Below are 16,111 nucleotides of genomic sequence, written 5' to 3' on the forward strand. Positions count from 1 at the left end.
GAACTGATAAACGAATTCAGCAATGTAGCAGGATACAAGATTAACAAACAGAAATTGGTTGCATTTCTTTACAATAACAATGAAATATCAGAAAGGGAATGTAAACAAACAATCCCTTTTAAAATTGCATAAAAAAATAAATAAAGGACTTAGGAATAAACCTCACCAAGGAGGTGAAAGACTTACATGCTGAGAACTACAAAACACTAATAGAGGAAATTAAAGATGATTCAAAGAAATGGAAAGATATCTCATGTTCTTGGACTGGAAGAATTAATACTGTTAAAATGGCAATACTACCCAAAGCAATCTACAGATTTAATTTGATCCCTATCAAATTACCCATGACATTTTTCACGGAACTAGAACAAATAATCCTAAAATTTACATACAACCATAAAAGACCCAGAATTGCCAAAGCAATCCTGAGGAAAAAGAACAAAGCAGGAGACATAACCCTCCCAGACTTCAGACAGTACTACAAAGCTACAGAAATCAAAACAGTGTAGTATTGGCACAAAAAGAGACATACAGCTCAATGGAACAAAACAGGAAGCCCAGAAAATAATCCACACACCTACAGTCAATCTTCAACAAAGGAGGCAAGAATATAACATGGGAAAAAGATAGTGTCTTCAGCAAGTGGTGCTGGGTAAGTTGGACAGCTGCACATAAATCAATAAAGTTAGAACACACCCTCACACCATGCACAGAAATAAACTCAAAATGACTTAAAGACTTAAACATAAGATATTATACCATAAAACTCCTAGAAGAGATCACAGGCAAAACATTCTCTAACATAAATCGTACCAATGTTTTCTTAGGTCAGGCTCCCAAGGCAATAGAAATAAAAACAAAAATAAACAAATGGGACCTAATCAAACTTACAAGCTTTTGCACAGCAAAGGAAACCATAAACAAAATGAAAAGACAACCTAAGGAATGGGAGAAAATATTTGCAAATGATGCAACCGACGAGGGCTTAATTTCCAAAATATACAAACAGCTCATACAATTCAATAACAACAACAAAAAAACGACCCAATCGAAAAATGGGCAGAAGACCTAAACAGACTTTTCTTCAAAGGAGAAATACAAATGGCCAATAGACACATGAAAAGATGCTCAACATCGTTAATTATTAGAGAAATGCAAATCAAAACTACAATGAGGTACCACCTCACACCGGTCATAAAGCCATCATTAAAAAGTCTACAAATAACAAATGCTGGAGAGGGTGTGGAGAAAAGGGAATCCTCTTATACTGTTGGTGGGAATGTAGATTGGTGCAGCCACTATGGAAAACAGTATGGAGGTTCCTCAAAAAACTAAAAATAGAGTTGCCATATGATCCAGCAATCCCACTCTTTGGCACACACCCAGACAAAACTAATTCGAAAAGGTACATGCACCACTATGTTCATAACAGCACTATTTACAATAGCCAAGACATGGAAACAACCTAAATGTCCATCGACAGGGGAATGGATAAAGATGTGGTGTACACACACACACACACACACACACACACACACACACACACACACACACACACACTGGAATATTACTCAGCCATCAAAAAGAATGAAATAATGCCATTTGCAGCAACATGGATGGACGTAGCGATTATCATACTAAGTCAGTCAGAAGGAGAAAGACAAATATCATATAACTTATATGTGGAATCTAAAATATGATACAGATCAACATATCTATGAAACAAAAACAGACTTACAGATACAGAGAACAAACTTGTGGTTGCCAAGGGGAAGGCAGGGTAGGGGAGGGAAGGAATGGGAGTTTGGGATTAGCAGAGGCAAACTATTATATATAGGATAAACAACAAGGTCATACTGTATAGCACAGGGAATGAATATAATAATAACCAGTAACTAGTAAGAAATTCAATTTTTAAATGAGATTGATAGGCATAGCTCTAACTAAACTCCTTACCAAAATCTAGTCAGTATTCTCGCTCCCTTGTGCCACTGATAATTGACAAATATTCTTTAACAATCTTCATCTTTCAAAGGCAGTAAGACCAATACTTTATATTTTCTATCACAATTTTGTCAACAGTATTTTTTTCTCCAGATTTCTCATTAAAAATACCATATACCTGGTGATTCAGTTTTCCTTCATTTTAACCAAGAATGAATGAAAGTATTTGAGGATAATAATTTTATCCTGCCATGGCTCTATAGGATTTTGATGACTGAATAGAAACCACCACTTCCACCTTTCTTACTACATGTTCCTTACTATGCTAAGCACTCTAAACACACTTGCATTGCAAATGAGAAATAGGTATGTTATCCCCATTTTATATGGGGAAGCAGGTTCAGAGAGGTTAAGTAATAAGTCCTGGAAATCATGAGTAAGAGGCAGAGCTGGGATTCAAACTCAGTCTAATTCCAAATGCCATGCCGCCACACTCTATTCATGAACTTCAGTTTCCTATCTGTAAAATGGGAATACCACTTGTCTGAGGGCACATCAAAATGCCTTCCCAGATCCTCCGAAGTAATGAGAAAAGTCTTCCCACCCTCAGAACCCCCAATGTCCTCTAGAGACTACTCAGCCCTTTCAGTGTATATTAGATGTGTATAATGTTTTCTCCCCAACTAAACTAAACTTGAAAGTCAGAGACCATTTCTGATTGATCCTAGTGGTCTTCACTGCCTTCACAAAACAGGTGCTTAGTTGGCAAATGAGGTAGAATTTGAGATATATAAATTATATTGACATCAAATTTTATATAGAAAACAAACATTCCACGAAGAAAAAAATGGGGGGGGGATTAAGTTAAGAAGGCATAAAGGTCATAGGACAAGATACAGGCCTCATTGGGAAAATTAGGTAGACACAAATCTGAGGAACACACAAATTATGGAATGGTTATTTTACATAAGGATTCTTTTCCAAAACTGAACCTTCTTACAGTTTCTTTAAATGTGAAATTCCCTATTTGAATACATTTAAGTGCACTGAATACATTTAAGTGTATTTAACTATGCACAAATTGAATGTGTAGTTTTTAAAGAAATATTATGTAAAGATTTCCATGTGCCTAGAAATCTGTCATTAAACTCAAAAGAAAACACAATTGTAATTTTTTAAAATCATCCAGAACATAACTGAGGGCAGGAATTCTGATATCTTGCTCACTGGATGTATCCTCAGCCTCTAGTAAGTACAGTGCCTAGCAGTCTAATCTGCATAGCACTCAAATATTGACTAAAGAGGAGGACACAGTATCAGATTCAAATCCCTAATTACTTAGAATTTTCCAATGCTAGATTAGGCTCTCCAGTTTCTGGGGATTGCATATCCACTATTTTGACTACTCCTCATGATATATACTCTGTGCCAGTTAAGTATATATAAATGACCAATGGTTAAAAGCGATAGCCTGAAATTTACAAAGCTTTACAAATGCATAAATTCTAAATTAGATGTAGATTAGTTAATAGTATTGTTTAAATATTAATATTTTGGCGTTGATAGTTGTACTGTGGTTCTGTAGTTAATAGTAGGGTTAAGGGTATATAGGAACTCTTTGTACTAATTTTGCAACTTTCTTGTAATTCTAAAATTATTTCAAAATGAAGCGAAAAATTTTAGTTAGAAATACTTACTGCACCAAGTGATGGTCCATATCTTCCTGTGGCAACTTTACACACATAACTAACGAAATTGGAAATAACACCTAAGAAATAAATCACATTTCAGTAATTTTAGTGAGGTATAAAAATGGCTTCCATTTCTGACCTCCACCCCACAGAGACTAACAATGTTGGGTTTCTACCCAGGTCACTACAAGGTGCAGGCATAAATACTTATCCTGCCTGTCGCTTCAGATATATTATAGGGAAAGCAAAGTCTGACCCACTGTACCACTTACTGAGTAACGTAGGGTCATTCACTTTACCTTGTAGTTATCATTTTCCTCATCTACACTGTATGAAGAAAGACTAGTTCCCAAACTCACCAACTGTCTGGGAATTCTCTGGACTGCGCTCTAAACACTAAATCAGAACCTCTGGAGTGGGACCAGGGAGTCTATATTTTACCCAGCTTGCCAAATGAATGTGTTGCAGATCTAGACTAGATGATCCTTTACAGGTCCCTTTGGCACCAACGTCATCTGAACTGAGTATGGCTAATTTTAAAAAACAACTTTCTATAGAGCAGGAATTAATGGCACTTGAAACAGACCCTTTGTACCTACAACAACATTAGTGCTCAGGGAAAGAACTACACACTTACCTTATTAGGCCAAAGATACTGCTCAGCTTCTGTTTTGAAGACTAGATGCACGTGAGTATTTAATTAACACTGATTAAGTACCCACTCGGGGCCTTGTGGTAGGTGCTTTTATTTTATCCCTTCTACAACCCCATGTCATATGAGAGTAAGTAGTATTATCCTCAGAGAGGTATAGTCTTTTCTGCAACATCACACAGCTGGTAAGCAGAAACAGGATCTGAACCTAGGCCTTCCATCTCCAAGCTCAGTGTCTTTTCACTACACATATCTGCCAGATATACTGTTTTTAAATGAAGGGATTTTAGGAATGAATTTTTACACTTTATGGTTATAATTGAGTACATTTTGCAAACAGAAAGTAAAAAAAAATTTTTTTTGAGATAAGTAAAATATAATCAACCAACTGCCAATTTAGCAGCATCTAGGAACCTGGAATCCTGCACTATCATTTACTAGTGAAATAAGGAAATGATGCTACCTCCAGGATGACCTGAGTGGTTCCATGCTAATATATGCTTGCAACAAAGAACGAACTCATTCTTGACAATCTTATTGGATAGCTAATCGAAAGTTTTCTGAAAACTGAACACACTTGGGAAATGAGCGTAAGGTTATTTAACACAGATCCAGATAATTGAGGCATCCCGGAACTCTGGGAACCACTAATTTAACACAGATCCAGATAATTGAGGCATCCCGGAACTCTGGGAACCACTAATCTATAAAATGGTGGGCCTGAGCTAAAGAAACCAAGGCCTAGGGAGATAAAAATGACATGCTTAAACACTACACCAGTTTGTATCCTTCTCTATATACAATCTGAGAAACAAATACATACTGAGCACTTACGGTATATAGAATATGGCTATAATCATTCCCTTTGTCCCTTCTCCAGATAGGGGAGAACACTTATACTCTGAAAGGTCCTAAGATGAAAGCTTATTACCTGCAGATAAGTACACTGCCATGAACTGCTCCTGACCGAGAATGTTCACTATGCTGGAGGAGAAGCTCCACAAGACATACATATTTGCTGCCATGTGAAACAAGGAGAAATGACTGAACGTTGACAGCAACATTGGAGAACAAAGGACCTCTACAAGAGAAAGAAAAAGTCTTGTAATTGTGGAACACACAGCCAGTAAAAATGATCCATTTTAGACTTTTTCATTATTATTATGACACAAACATGCGAAACAAACCAGAGCTAGTTAAAAGATTGGATAAGATGGTTTAAGACAGCTTTTTACCACTTGAAAAATGCTATCTTAAATCTCTTTTCTACTTAGTAAGCAACCAATAAAGATTCTCAGGTCAATGAAAGCAACTTGTCCTATAGAAAAGGTTAGTTAGAAAAAGAATTAGTAAATTATTTCAATTACGGAAATAAAATTGTATATAATAGTCTCTTCAAAGAGTAAACTTGTAGCGATCATGGATCTTAAGTCACTAAAAAATATTTAGATATCTGCTACGTGCAAGGTACATTTTAGGTGCCTCGACACAGCTGTAACAGAAATAAGGTTCCTGTCCTCCAAGAGTTTACAGCCTATCCTCCATATTTTGCTTACAATTATTGACAAGTAAATCATCTTTTTTATAGCACTTCAATTACCATAAAGCATATTTCTTCCATTTTACCTCTACCTCAAAATAAAATCACACAAGTTAGACTTACTTGAGGCTGGACTGGATGTGAAATATCTGATCATCGTCCGCTGTAGAGAAGGTACTCTCCACAAACAAAATACAAAAACATTTGCAGCTATGATACCTACAAAATAAACATTTATAATTTAGGGAAGTTAAAAAGAAAAGAAAAGGAAGTCTGATCAAAAGTCCACCCGAGGGACTTCCCTGGCAGTCCAGTGGTTGAGACTTCGCCTTCCAATGCGGGGGGGGTGCGAGTTCAATCCCTGGTCGGGGAGCTGGGATGCCGCATGCCTCGCAGCCAAAAAACCAAAACACATAAAACAGAGGCAGTGTTGTAGCAAGTTCAATAAAGACTTTAAAAGTGGTCCACATCAAAAAAAAAAAAAATCTTAAAAAAAAAAAAGTCCACCCAAATAAGATTTTCTACCACATTATTTAAGAGTATTATATACTTGGGGGGGTGGGGGGAAGTAAACTAAGAAAAGTAAGTGAAATCAATGTTTCTGAGTATCAAAACTGTCACAGGTTGGTAAAGTCAGAATATTCCTGGAAAATGCTCTAGGAGCTAACTTCCTTCACTCAGATCCATATTTTACTCCTTCAGAACAGTTCACTCTTCTCAATAAATAATCAGATCTATAATTATTGCTTGAAAATGGCCAAGGCAAAGACAGAAGTAATGTACAGAATTAGGTTCTTTGGCCAAGAGTCAAAAAGCTACATAACATCACTTCTTTTTCCACAGGGAATGGTATGCTTCTTTAACTTCTGGACAGCTTGTGGAAGCACCTATGGATCATCTATATAGGGACTTCCCCTGTGATCCAGCGGTTAAGACTCCGCGCTTCCCCTGCAGGGGGCGCGGGTTCAATCCCTGGTCAGGGAACTAGGATCCCAGGATCCCACATGCTGCTCGGCACGGCCAAAAAATTTTAAAAATTAAAAAAAAAAAAGTCATCTGTGAAGATGAAGATCCACATGTCTGAGAAAAAAACTCATAAGATAAGAATTCAGGAATAGTCTGGAAGACTTTTGAAACTGCTTTTGAAAATATGTCTACATGTGGGAGTTGGATGACTTTTATTTTTCTGCAAGAACTGATGTTGCTAGAACTACCACTAAATTGAGTAAGTTTGTTTACTGATAAAATGTGACTAAACAGTTAATTCTAGGGAAGAAATTAAGTTATTCTTAAAAACTGCAAACTTTAAAAAGATACATTAATTTTAGGTACCACAACTCCTTACACATAGTAGGCACTCATCTACTTGAATTAAAGAAATTTAAACATGTATTCACTCATCCTGTCTCTTTAGGCAACAGGCAACTAGCCCTTTCAACTTCTTCAATGAAAATAAGGACTGATTCCAGCAACATTCTGGTAAAATAATTTATTTTAGAAGATATTCACTGTACAGTCCCTGCCAGCTGCTACATCTTGGAGTTTTCCTTTGGCTCCCGTATTTGTGCACTCTGTAAGACTCTCAGCTATCCACTGGCATTCCTAGTCTCTCTAGTTTTTGCTCTCCCACTTAAGAGTTAGAATCTATGAAAAATGGTAGTTTCCTTTCCAAAGACATTCTTTCCCATTTTAATATCTGAAATCAGGATGCATCTTACAATTGGTAGTGTGTCCAATGAACTGGTAGTATCTTTCTTCATAGCACACTAAATGGTGTTTTACTGCATTTAACTGAACTGATCCTATCAATTTTATCAGATGCCCTGCTAGTGAGGTCTGTGACTATGATTATGACAGCTATTTTACCATCTTTCTTTTAAAAAATTTTTTTTTATCTTCCTTTTTTAAAAAATTTCTTTCTTTTATTTTTGACTGTGTTGGGTCTTCGTTGTTGCGCACGGGCTTTCTCTAGTTGTGGCGAGCGGGGGCTACTCTTCGTTGCAGTGCGCGGGCTTCTTATTGCGGTGGCTTCTCGTGTTGTGGAGCATGGGCTCTATGCGCACGGGCTTCAGTAGTTGTGACATGCGGGCTCAGCAGTTGTGGCACACAGGCTTAGTTGCCCTGTGGCATGTGGGATCTTCCCAGACCAGGGCTCGAACCCGTGACCCTGCATTGGCAGGTGGATTCTTAACCACTGCGCCACCAGGGAAGCCCTATTTTACCATCTTTAGTAAATAACTACAACTCTTTCCAAGATGATGTGAGGAACAGTATTTATTTTTTAAAAAATGGGGGAAAGGGATCATAAACAAGGCAAGTAAGAGCACTGTGTGTACATCCCAATGAGGAATCTGGAACCCTGGGCAGGGAAGGTGGGCAGAGCCTCCTCAGCTGCAGAACAGACCTCAGGGGTTTATCATAACAGGAAGTGAGCAGTGATTAGTATTGCCTGGGGTTCTTTAGTTTCTTTTGCCGAGTTAAACATCTTTACTCACCCAGAGACTCTTAGGTCTAGATTGTTATACACAGTGTTTGGTATCTCAGGGTAAAAAAGACTTGAGAATAGTTTGGCCCAGATTTCCATGGTCATAAAGATAAGTCAGGGCTTTGCAGTTTGCTCCAGTTATGGTTCACTGCAAAGAAAGCAAGATGGGGCCCCATCCTGCCTGCCGAAAAATGGCAACTACTCTGCCTACTCTGCCAGTTCCACACGCCACTTCCTGAAACCAGTGACATACAGCACCCAATTCCAAAAACTGCAAGCACTACAGCACTGTAGAGAAGTAGAGAGCATCTCTGGCTGAAGAGATTACAACCAGGGAAAACACCCGAAGGGAAAGATAACCAAGGATATCAAGGTTAACAGTAGCCAAAGAGTTAACATTGCCAAGTTTTCAACCGAAATGTAAGAGGCCTTTTTGGTAAATTTGACAGAATATTGGTACTGGAACACGCTGCGGTCAAACCCCTCACTTCATAGACCAGTGATCTTCGATTAGGCAAAACCCATCAGTAAACAACTGAACGTATATACCCAAATTATGTACATGAACAACTATAATTCATTATAAAATACACTAACAAAAAAGAGAGAAAGTAAAATGCAGATATTTTCTTCCCTGGTTATCCCATTTTGAAGGCCAATTATAGGTGAGAAAACTGAGGCTCTAAGAGGTACAAGTTTTCAGAGAGCCAAATTCAGTGGTTAAGCCAGAATTCCTAATGTAGTGCTCTTTCTACTAGACACAGAGACATGGGTAGCCAAGGGGATTTCTTTTGATCTTGGTCACTCTAGAACTTCAGATACCAGACAAAGGGCTCCTTATATGGGGAACAGCATAGGTTGGTCCCCAGAGGCAAGTGACCAGGAGGTATGACAATCGTAGGCCTACTGAGGAAGCATTGCACACTGTCTGAAGGTAAGTTGCACACTGTCTGAAGGTAAGGGTGAAGGAGCCCAGCAGGACTGACTCTGTCCTATTTACACTATAACCTGGGCAAGAGGCCTAATCTCTCAGCCTCAGTTTCCTCGTCTGTAAAATGGGGGTAATAAAATCAACCTCGAAGAGTTGAGTGATGATTAAATGAGAAAGCATGATTACATGTAGTGGTCACACAGAGATGACTCAATACATGAAAAATATGGTAGAAAGGGAATGGCCTTTTCAGGTCTGAATCCTAGGTATGTCACTTAGAAGCTTTGTGGCCTGTGGCATTTCACCGCCTTCATTTCAGTTTCCTCATTTGTAAAATGAGGATAATACTTGCTATACATCATAAAGGTTGTAGTGAGGCTTAAATAGATTGTAGATGCACCTAGTATGTAGATGCTCAAAGAAAATGGTTCCCTCCCCTCCTTCCTTCTCCTTTGAGAGGTAGAACTGCTTAGGGTCTCTGTTTGTATCTCCATTTAGGAGGAGTGTTACTTGCCTCCTCCTGACTCAATCATGTCTTGGACCAGCTTGGCACTATTGATTTGGGAAGGTCGCTGCTGCCTCAGTGCCTACCTTTACCAAAAGTGATGCACTGGATTCTATCAGCAAGAATAATGGAGTAAAGACCACCAAAAGTTCTGTCCTTCATAAAAGCAATGAAAAAATTGGCAAAAAATGTTAGAATCTACTTTTTCAGAACTCTGGTAACTAGCCAAAGGCTTGCTGCAACCCAGCATTTTTTTAAGAAAAATGGATAAATCTTGGTAAGAACAGTGAGCTTTGAGGCATTTTAACTTGCCCTAGTGCCACCCCCCGCTTTCCAGATATGTTAGCCATGAAAATACACTTTCCCTGGCAGCCCCCAGAGATAACAGAATGGAGCTGAATCTCTTTCAAAGCCTTGTTCCCAAAGAATTATCGTCATCTGACCTATCTGATAATAGTTTCTTGGAAGACCTCACTTGCAAGGATGTCTGTATTTGACCTGCCTGGGAGCTTAAGTACAAAACTCATTTCCCCAGGGGGCGTTTGTCAAAAGCAATTACAGGCAAGTGTTTAAGTTTGCAGCTGCCTGAGGTGATGGATAATAGAGACTAAACAAAAATCTTAAAACGAAAATATGAGGAATGATATGTTCATAGGGGCTTACAAAACCTCCAACATATTTCTGGGATCTAGAAAGCCACAAGAAGAAGACAAAGTAGACTTTAAGACAGTATTTGTTACTAGAGACAAAGAATGCTATTATATAATGAAAAATGGGTCAAAAAAAAATCTTGATATCCATGAAGAAGATATAACAATTACAAACATATATGCTTCTAACAGTAGAAACCCAAAATATATGAAGTAAAAACTGACAGAACTTAAGGGAAAAATAAATGACTCAGTAATAGCTGGGAGACTTCAATACCTCATTTGTAATAATGGATAAAATTAGATTATCAGCAAAGATGTAGAAGACCTGAATACTATAAACAAACTAGACCTAACAGACATCTATAGAATATGCCACTCAAGAGAATACAGTCTTCTCAAGTGCATGTGGAACATTATCCAGGATAGACCATATGTTCAGCCACAAAACAAGTCTCAATAAATTTTCAACCTGAAAATTTCAAAACTGTAATTATAAACAGTAGGTTCTCTGACAACAATGGAATAAAATTACAAGTCAATAATACATTTGTAAAATTCACAAATATGTGGAATTAACGCACCCCTAAATCACCAATGGGTCAAAGAAGAAATAGCAAGGAAAATTCGGAAGTACTTTGAGATGGATGAAGACAAAAATATAACATACCTGCTATGAACTGAATTGTGTCCCCCGAAGATTCATATGTTGATGCCTTAACCCCTAGTGGGATGTATTTGGGAATGGGGCCTTAGGAGGTACTTAGATTTAGAGGAGGCTGAGGTGGGGCCTTCATGATGGGATTAGTGTCCTTATAACAGAGATACCAGAGAGCTTGCTCTTGCTCTCTCTACCTGCCATATGAAGACACAGCAAGGTGGCAGTCTACAAGCTAAGAAAGTTCTCACCAGAAACCAACGATGCTGGCACGTTGATCTTTAACTTCTAGCCCCCAGAATTGTGAGAAAATTAATTTCCGTTGTTTAAGCCACCTGATCTATGGTATTTTGTTATGGCAGATCAAGCTAACTAAGACAATACTAAAATTTACAGGATACAGCAAAAACAGGGCTGTGAATGCCTACACTAAAAAAGATCTCTAAGCAATAACCTAAGGTTCCACTTTAATAAACTAGGGGAAAAAAAAGAGCAAAGTAAACCTAAAGCAAGCAGAAGGGAATAATAAAGAGTTTGGATAAATGAAGTAGAGAATAGAAAAACAGAGAAAAATCAATGAAACTGAAAGTTGGTTCTTTGAAATGATCAACAAAATTGACAAACCTTTAGCTAGACTGACAAAGAAAAGAAGAAAAGACTCAAAATCACTAAAATCAGGAAAGAAAGCAGAATGATACCACTTACCTTACAGAAATAAAAAGAATTCTAAGGATACTATGAACAATTGTATACCAACAAATGAGAACTTAGATGAAACTGACAAATTCCTAGAAAGACACAAAGCACTGAAACTGACTGAAGGAGGAATACAGAATCTGAATAGGCCTTTTTTATAGGTAAAGAGATTGAATTAATAATCAAAAAACTTCCCATAAAGAAAAGCCCAAGACCAGATGGCTTTACCAGTATATTACTTCCCTAGAGCTGCTATAATAAATTACCACAAACTCGGTGGCTTAAAAGAACAGAAATGTATTCTCTTACAGTTCTGGAGGCTAGAAATTTGAAATCAAATTTGAAATCAAATGGTCAGCTGCGTCATGCTTCCTTATGAAGACTCTACGGAAGAGGAGTCCTTCTTTCCTTCTTCCTAGATTCTGGTAGCTCTTGGCATTGCTTGGCTTATAGCAGCATCACTCCAGTCTCTGCCTCCATCTCTTCACAGGGCCTGCTTTTCAGCATGTGTCTTTTTGTCCTATTCTCTTGTTATAAGGACACAAAACATTGGATTTAGGGCCTACCTTAATCTAGTATGATCTCACTATTTCAATTAAGATAATACTGAGTTTCTGGGTTACCTTATTTCAAATAACACTCTGAGTTTCTGGGTGGACATGAATTCTGGGAAACACTATTCAACTTACTACAATTGATGAATTATAGCAAACATAAAGGAGAATCAACATCAATTCTTTTCAAACTCTTCCAAAAAACAGAAGAGAAAGAAACATTTCTCAACTCATTCTATGCAGCCAGTATTACCTTGACATCAAAACCAGACAAAGACATCACAAGAAAACTACCAATATCCGTTATGAACACAGATGGAAAATCCTCAAGAAAATACTACCAAATCAAATCCAGCAGAATATAAGAAATTATAAACAATGACCAAGTGGAATTTATTCAGAAAGGCAAAACTGGTTCAACATATAATAATCAATGTAATACTCCATATTAACAAAGTTGGAAGACTCACAATTCCCAGTTTGAAAACTTAAAGTACAAAGCTACAGTACTCAAGCCAGTATGTCATAAGGATACACATATAGACCAATGGAATAGAACTGAGAGTTCAGAAGTACATCCATACATCTATGTCAACTGGTTTTTTTTTTTTTACTGTGGTCCCAAGACAATTCAATGGGAAAAGAATAGTCTTTTTAACAAATGGTGCCAGAGCAAGTAGATATCCACCAGCAAAAGAATGAACATGGACACCTTCCTCAAACTGAATACAAACGTTAATTCAAAATGAATCAAAGACCTAAATGTGAAAGCTAAAACTATAAAACTCTTAGAAGAAAACATAGGTGTAAATTTTTGTGACCATGGATTAGGCCCCAGTTTCCTTGATATAACACTTAAAGCAGAATAAAATAAAAAATGGATAAAATGGATTTCATTAAAAAGTTCATGCTGCAAAGAACACTATTAAAGTGATGACAGCCCATAGAATAGGAAAAAATATTTGCAAATCATATATCTAATAAAGGTCTAGTATCCAGAATATATAAAGAACTCTTACAACCCAACAAAAAGACAACTCAAAAAATGGACAAAGTGGGACTTCCCTGGTGGTCCAGTGGTTAGGACTCTGCACTTCCACTGCAGGGGGCGTGGGTTCGACCCCTGGTCAGGGAACTAAGATCCCACATGACATGTGGCGCAGCCAAAATAAAAAAAAAGGACAAAGGATTTAAACAGACATTTCTCCAAAGAATAAATGGACAACAGCACATGAAAAGATGCTCAGCATTACTAGTCATTAGGGAAACGCAGTCAAAACCATGAGATACCACTTGCCACACATTAGGATGGCTATTATTAAAAAAAAGAAAAAAAGGAAAATAACAAGTATTGGCAAGGATATGGAGAAACTGGAACTCCTGTATTGATACATTGCTGGTGGGAATGTAAAATGGTGCAACTACTGTGAAAAACAATTCAACAGTTTCTCAAAAAGTTAAACACAGAATTACCATATGATGCAGCAATTCCATTTCTAAATATACACTACAGAGAATTGAAAGCAGGGACTTAAAACAGACTTATACTGCATGTTCTTAGCAGCATTATTCACAATAGCCAAAAGGTGAAACAAACCAAATGCCCATCAACAGATGACTGGATAAACAAAATGCAGTGTATACATACAACGCAATATTATTCTGCCTTAATACAATGGGAAAAAGACAGTCTCTTCAGCAAGTGATGTTGGGAAAGTGGGACAGCCGTGTGTAAACTGATGAAGTCAGAACACTCTCACCACACACAAAAATAAACTCAAAATGGCTTAAAGGCTTAAACGTAAGACATGACACCATAAAACTCCTAGAAGAGATCACAGGCAAAACATTCTCTGACATAAATTATACCAATGTTTTCTCAGGTCAGTCTCCCAAGGCAATAGAAATAAAAACAAAAATAAACAAATGAGACCTAATCCAACTTACAAGCTTTTGCACAGCAAAGGAAACCATAAACAAAACGAAAAGACAACCTACAGAATGTGAGAAAACATGTGCAAACAATGCAACTGACAAGAGCTTAACTTTCAAAATACACAAACAGTTCATACAACTCAACAACAAAAAAACAAACAACCCAGGGGCTTCCCTGATGGTCCAGTGGTTAGGATGCAGTGGTTTCACTGCCGAGGGCCGGGGTTTAATCACTGATCAGGGAACTAAGAGCCCACAAGCCACGTGGCGGGGACAAAAAAAAAAAAAATCAAACAAAAAGCAGAAGACCTAAATAGACATCTCTCCAAAGAAGACATACAGGTGGCCAACAGACACATGAAAGGATGCTCAACATCGCTAATTATTAGAGAAACGCAAATCAAAACTAAAACTACACCGGGAGCTTCAAGATGGCGGAAGAGTAAGACGCGGAGATCACCTTCCTCTCCACAAATACATCAGAAATACATCTACATGTGGAACAGCTCGTATACAACACCTACTGAACGCTGACAGAAGACCTCAGACCTCCCAAAAGGCAAGAAACTCCCCATGTACCTGGGTAGGGCAAAAGAAAAAAGAAAAAACAAAGACAAAAGAATAGGGATGGGACCTGCACCAGTGGGAGGGAGCTGTGAAGGAGGAAAGGTTTCCACACACTAGGAAGCCCCTTCGCAGGCAGAGACTGCGGGTGGCAGAGCTTCGGAGCCACAGAGGAGAGAGCAGCAACAGGGGTGCAGAAGGCACAGTGGAGAGATTCCCACACAGGATCAGTGCCGACCAGCACTCACCAGCCCGAGAGGCTTGTCTGCTCACACGCCAGGGCGGGTGGGGGCTGGGAGCTGAGGTTCGGGCTTCGCAGGTCGGATCCCAGGGAGAGGACTGGGGTTGGCTGCATGAACACAGCCTGAAGGGGGCTAGTGCACCATGGCTAGCTGGGAGGGACTCCGGGAAAAAGTCTGGACCTGCAGAAGAGGCAAGAGACTTTTTCTTCCCTCTTTGTTTCCTGGTGCTCGAGGAGAGGGGATTAAAAGCGCCGCTTAAAGGAGCTCCAGAGACAGGCGCAAGCCGTGGCTATCAGCACGGACCCCAGAGACGGGCATGGGACGCTAAGGCTGCTGCTGCCGCCACCAAGAAGCCTGTGTGCAAGCACAGGTCACTATCCACACTGCCCCTCCTGGGAGCCTGTGCAGCCCGCCACTGCCAGGGTCCCGTGAACCAGGGACAACTTGCCCGGGAGAACACACCGTGCGCCTCAGGCTGGTGCAACGTCAGGCCGGCCTCTGCCACCGCAGGCTCGCCCTGCATCCGTATCCCTCCCTCCCCCCGGCCTGAGTGAGCCAGAGCCCCTGAATCAGCTGCTCCTTTAACCGGTGTCCTGTCTGAGCAAAGAAAAGACGCCCTCAGGTGACCTACACGCAGAGGCGGGTCCAAATCAAAAGCTGAACCCAGGAGCTGTGCAAACAAAGAAGAGAAAGGGAAATCTCTCCCAGCAGCCTCAGGAGCAGTGGATTAAATCTCCACAATCAACTTGATGTACCCTGCATCTGCGGAATACCTGAACAGACAACAAATCATCCCAAATTGAGGAGGTGGACTTTGGGAGCAAAACATATATTTTTTCCCCCCTTTTTCTCTTTTTGTGTGTGTATGTGTATGCTTCTGTGTGTGATTTTGTCTGTATAGCTTTGCTTTTACCATTTGTCCTAGGGTTCTGTCAGTCCGATTTTTGTTTTTACTTTAAAAAATTTTTTTCTTAATAATTATTTTTTATTTTTTATTTTAATAACTTTATTTTATTTTACGTTATTTTATTTTATCTCCTTTCTTTCTATTTTTTCTCCCTTTT

General features: G+C 38.9%; 1 protein-coding gene across 2 annotated transcripts in view; it reads right to left on the bottom strand.

Annotated features, from left to right (window-relative positions):
• Window positions 1–16,111, bottom strand: part of PARL (presenilin associated rhomboid like) — a 63,585-nt gene that overhangs the window by 13,312 nt on the left and 34,162 nt on the right. For both annotated transcript variants that reach the window (XM_068545431.1, XM_068545430.1), the window contains exons 5-7: window positions 5,951–6,046; window positions 5,219–5,368; window positions 3,642–3,712 (exon numbers count right to left, since the gene is read on the bottom strand). In XM_068545431.1, coding sequence (XP_068401532.1) covers window positions 3,642–3,712; window positions 5,219–5,368; window positions 5,951–6,046 — 317 coding nt within the window. The remainder of the gene's footprint in view (window positions 1–3,641; window positions 3,713–5,218; window positions 5,369–5,950; window positions 6,047–16,111) is intronic.

This window comes from Eschrichtius robustus, chromosome 6 (assembly GCF_028021215.1).
Source record: "Eschrichtius robustus isolate mEscRob2 chromosome 6, mEscRob2.pri, whole genome shotgun sequence".
Lineage (NCBI taxonomy): Eukaryota > Metazoa > Chordata > Mammalia > Artiodactyla > Eschrichtiidae > Eschrichtius > Eschrichtius robustus.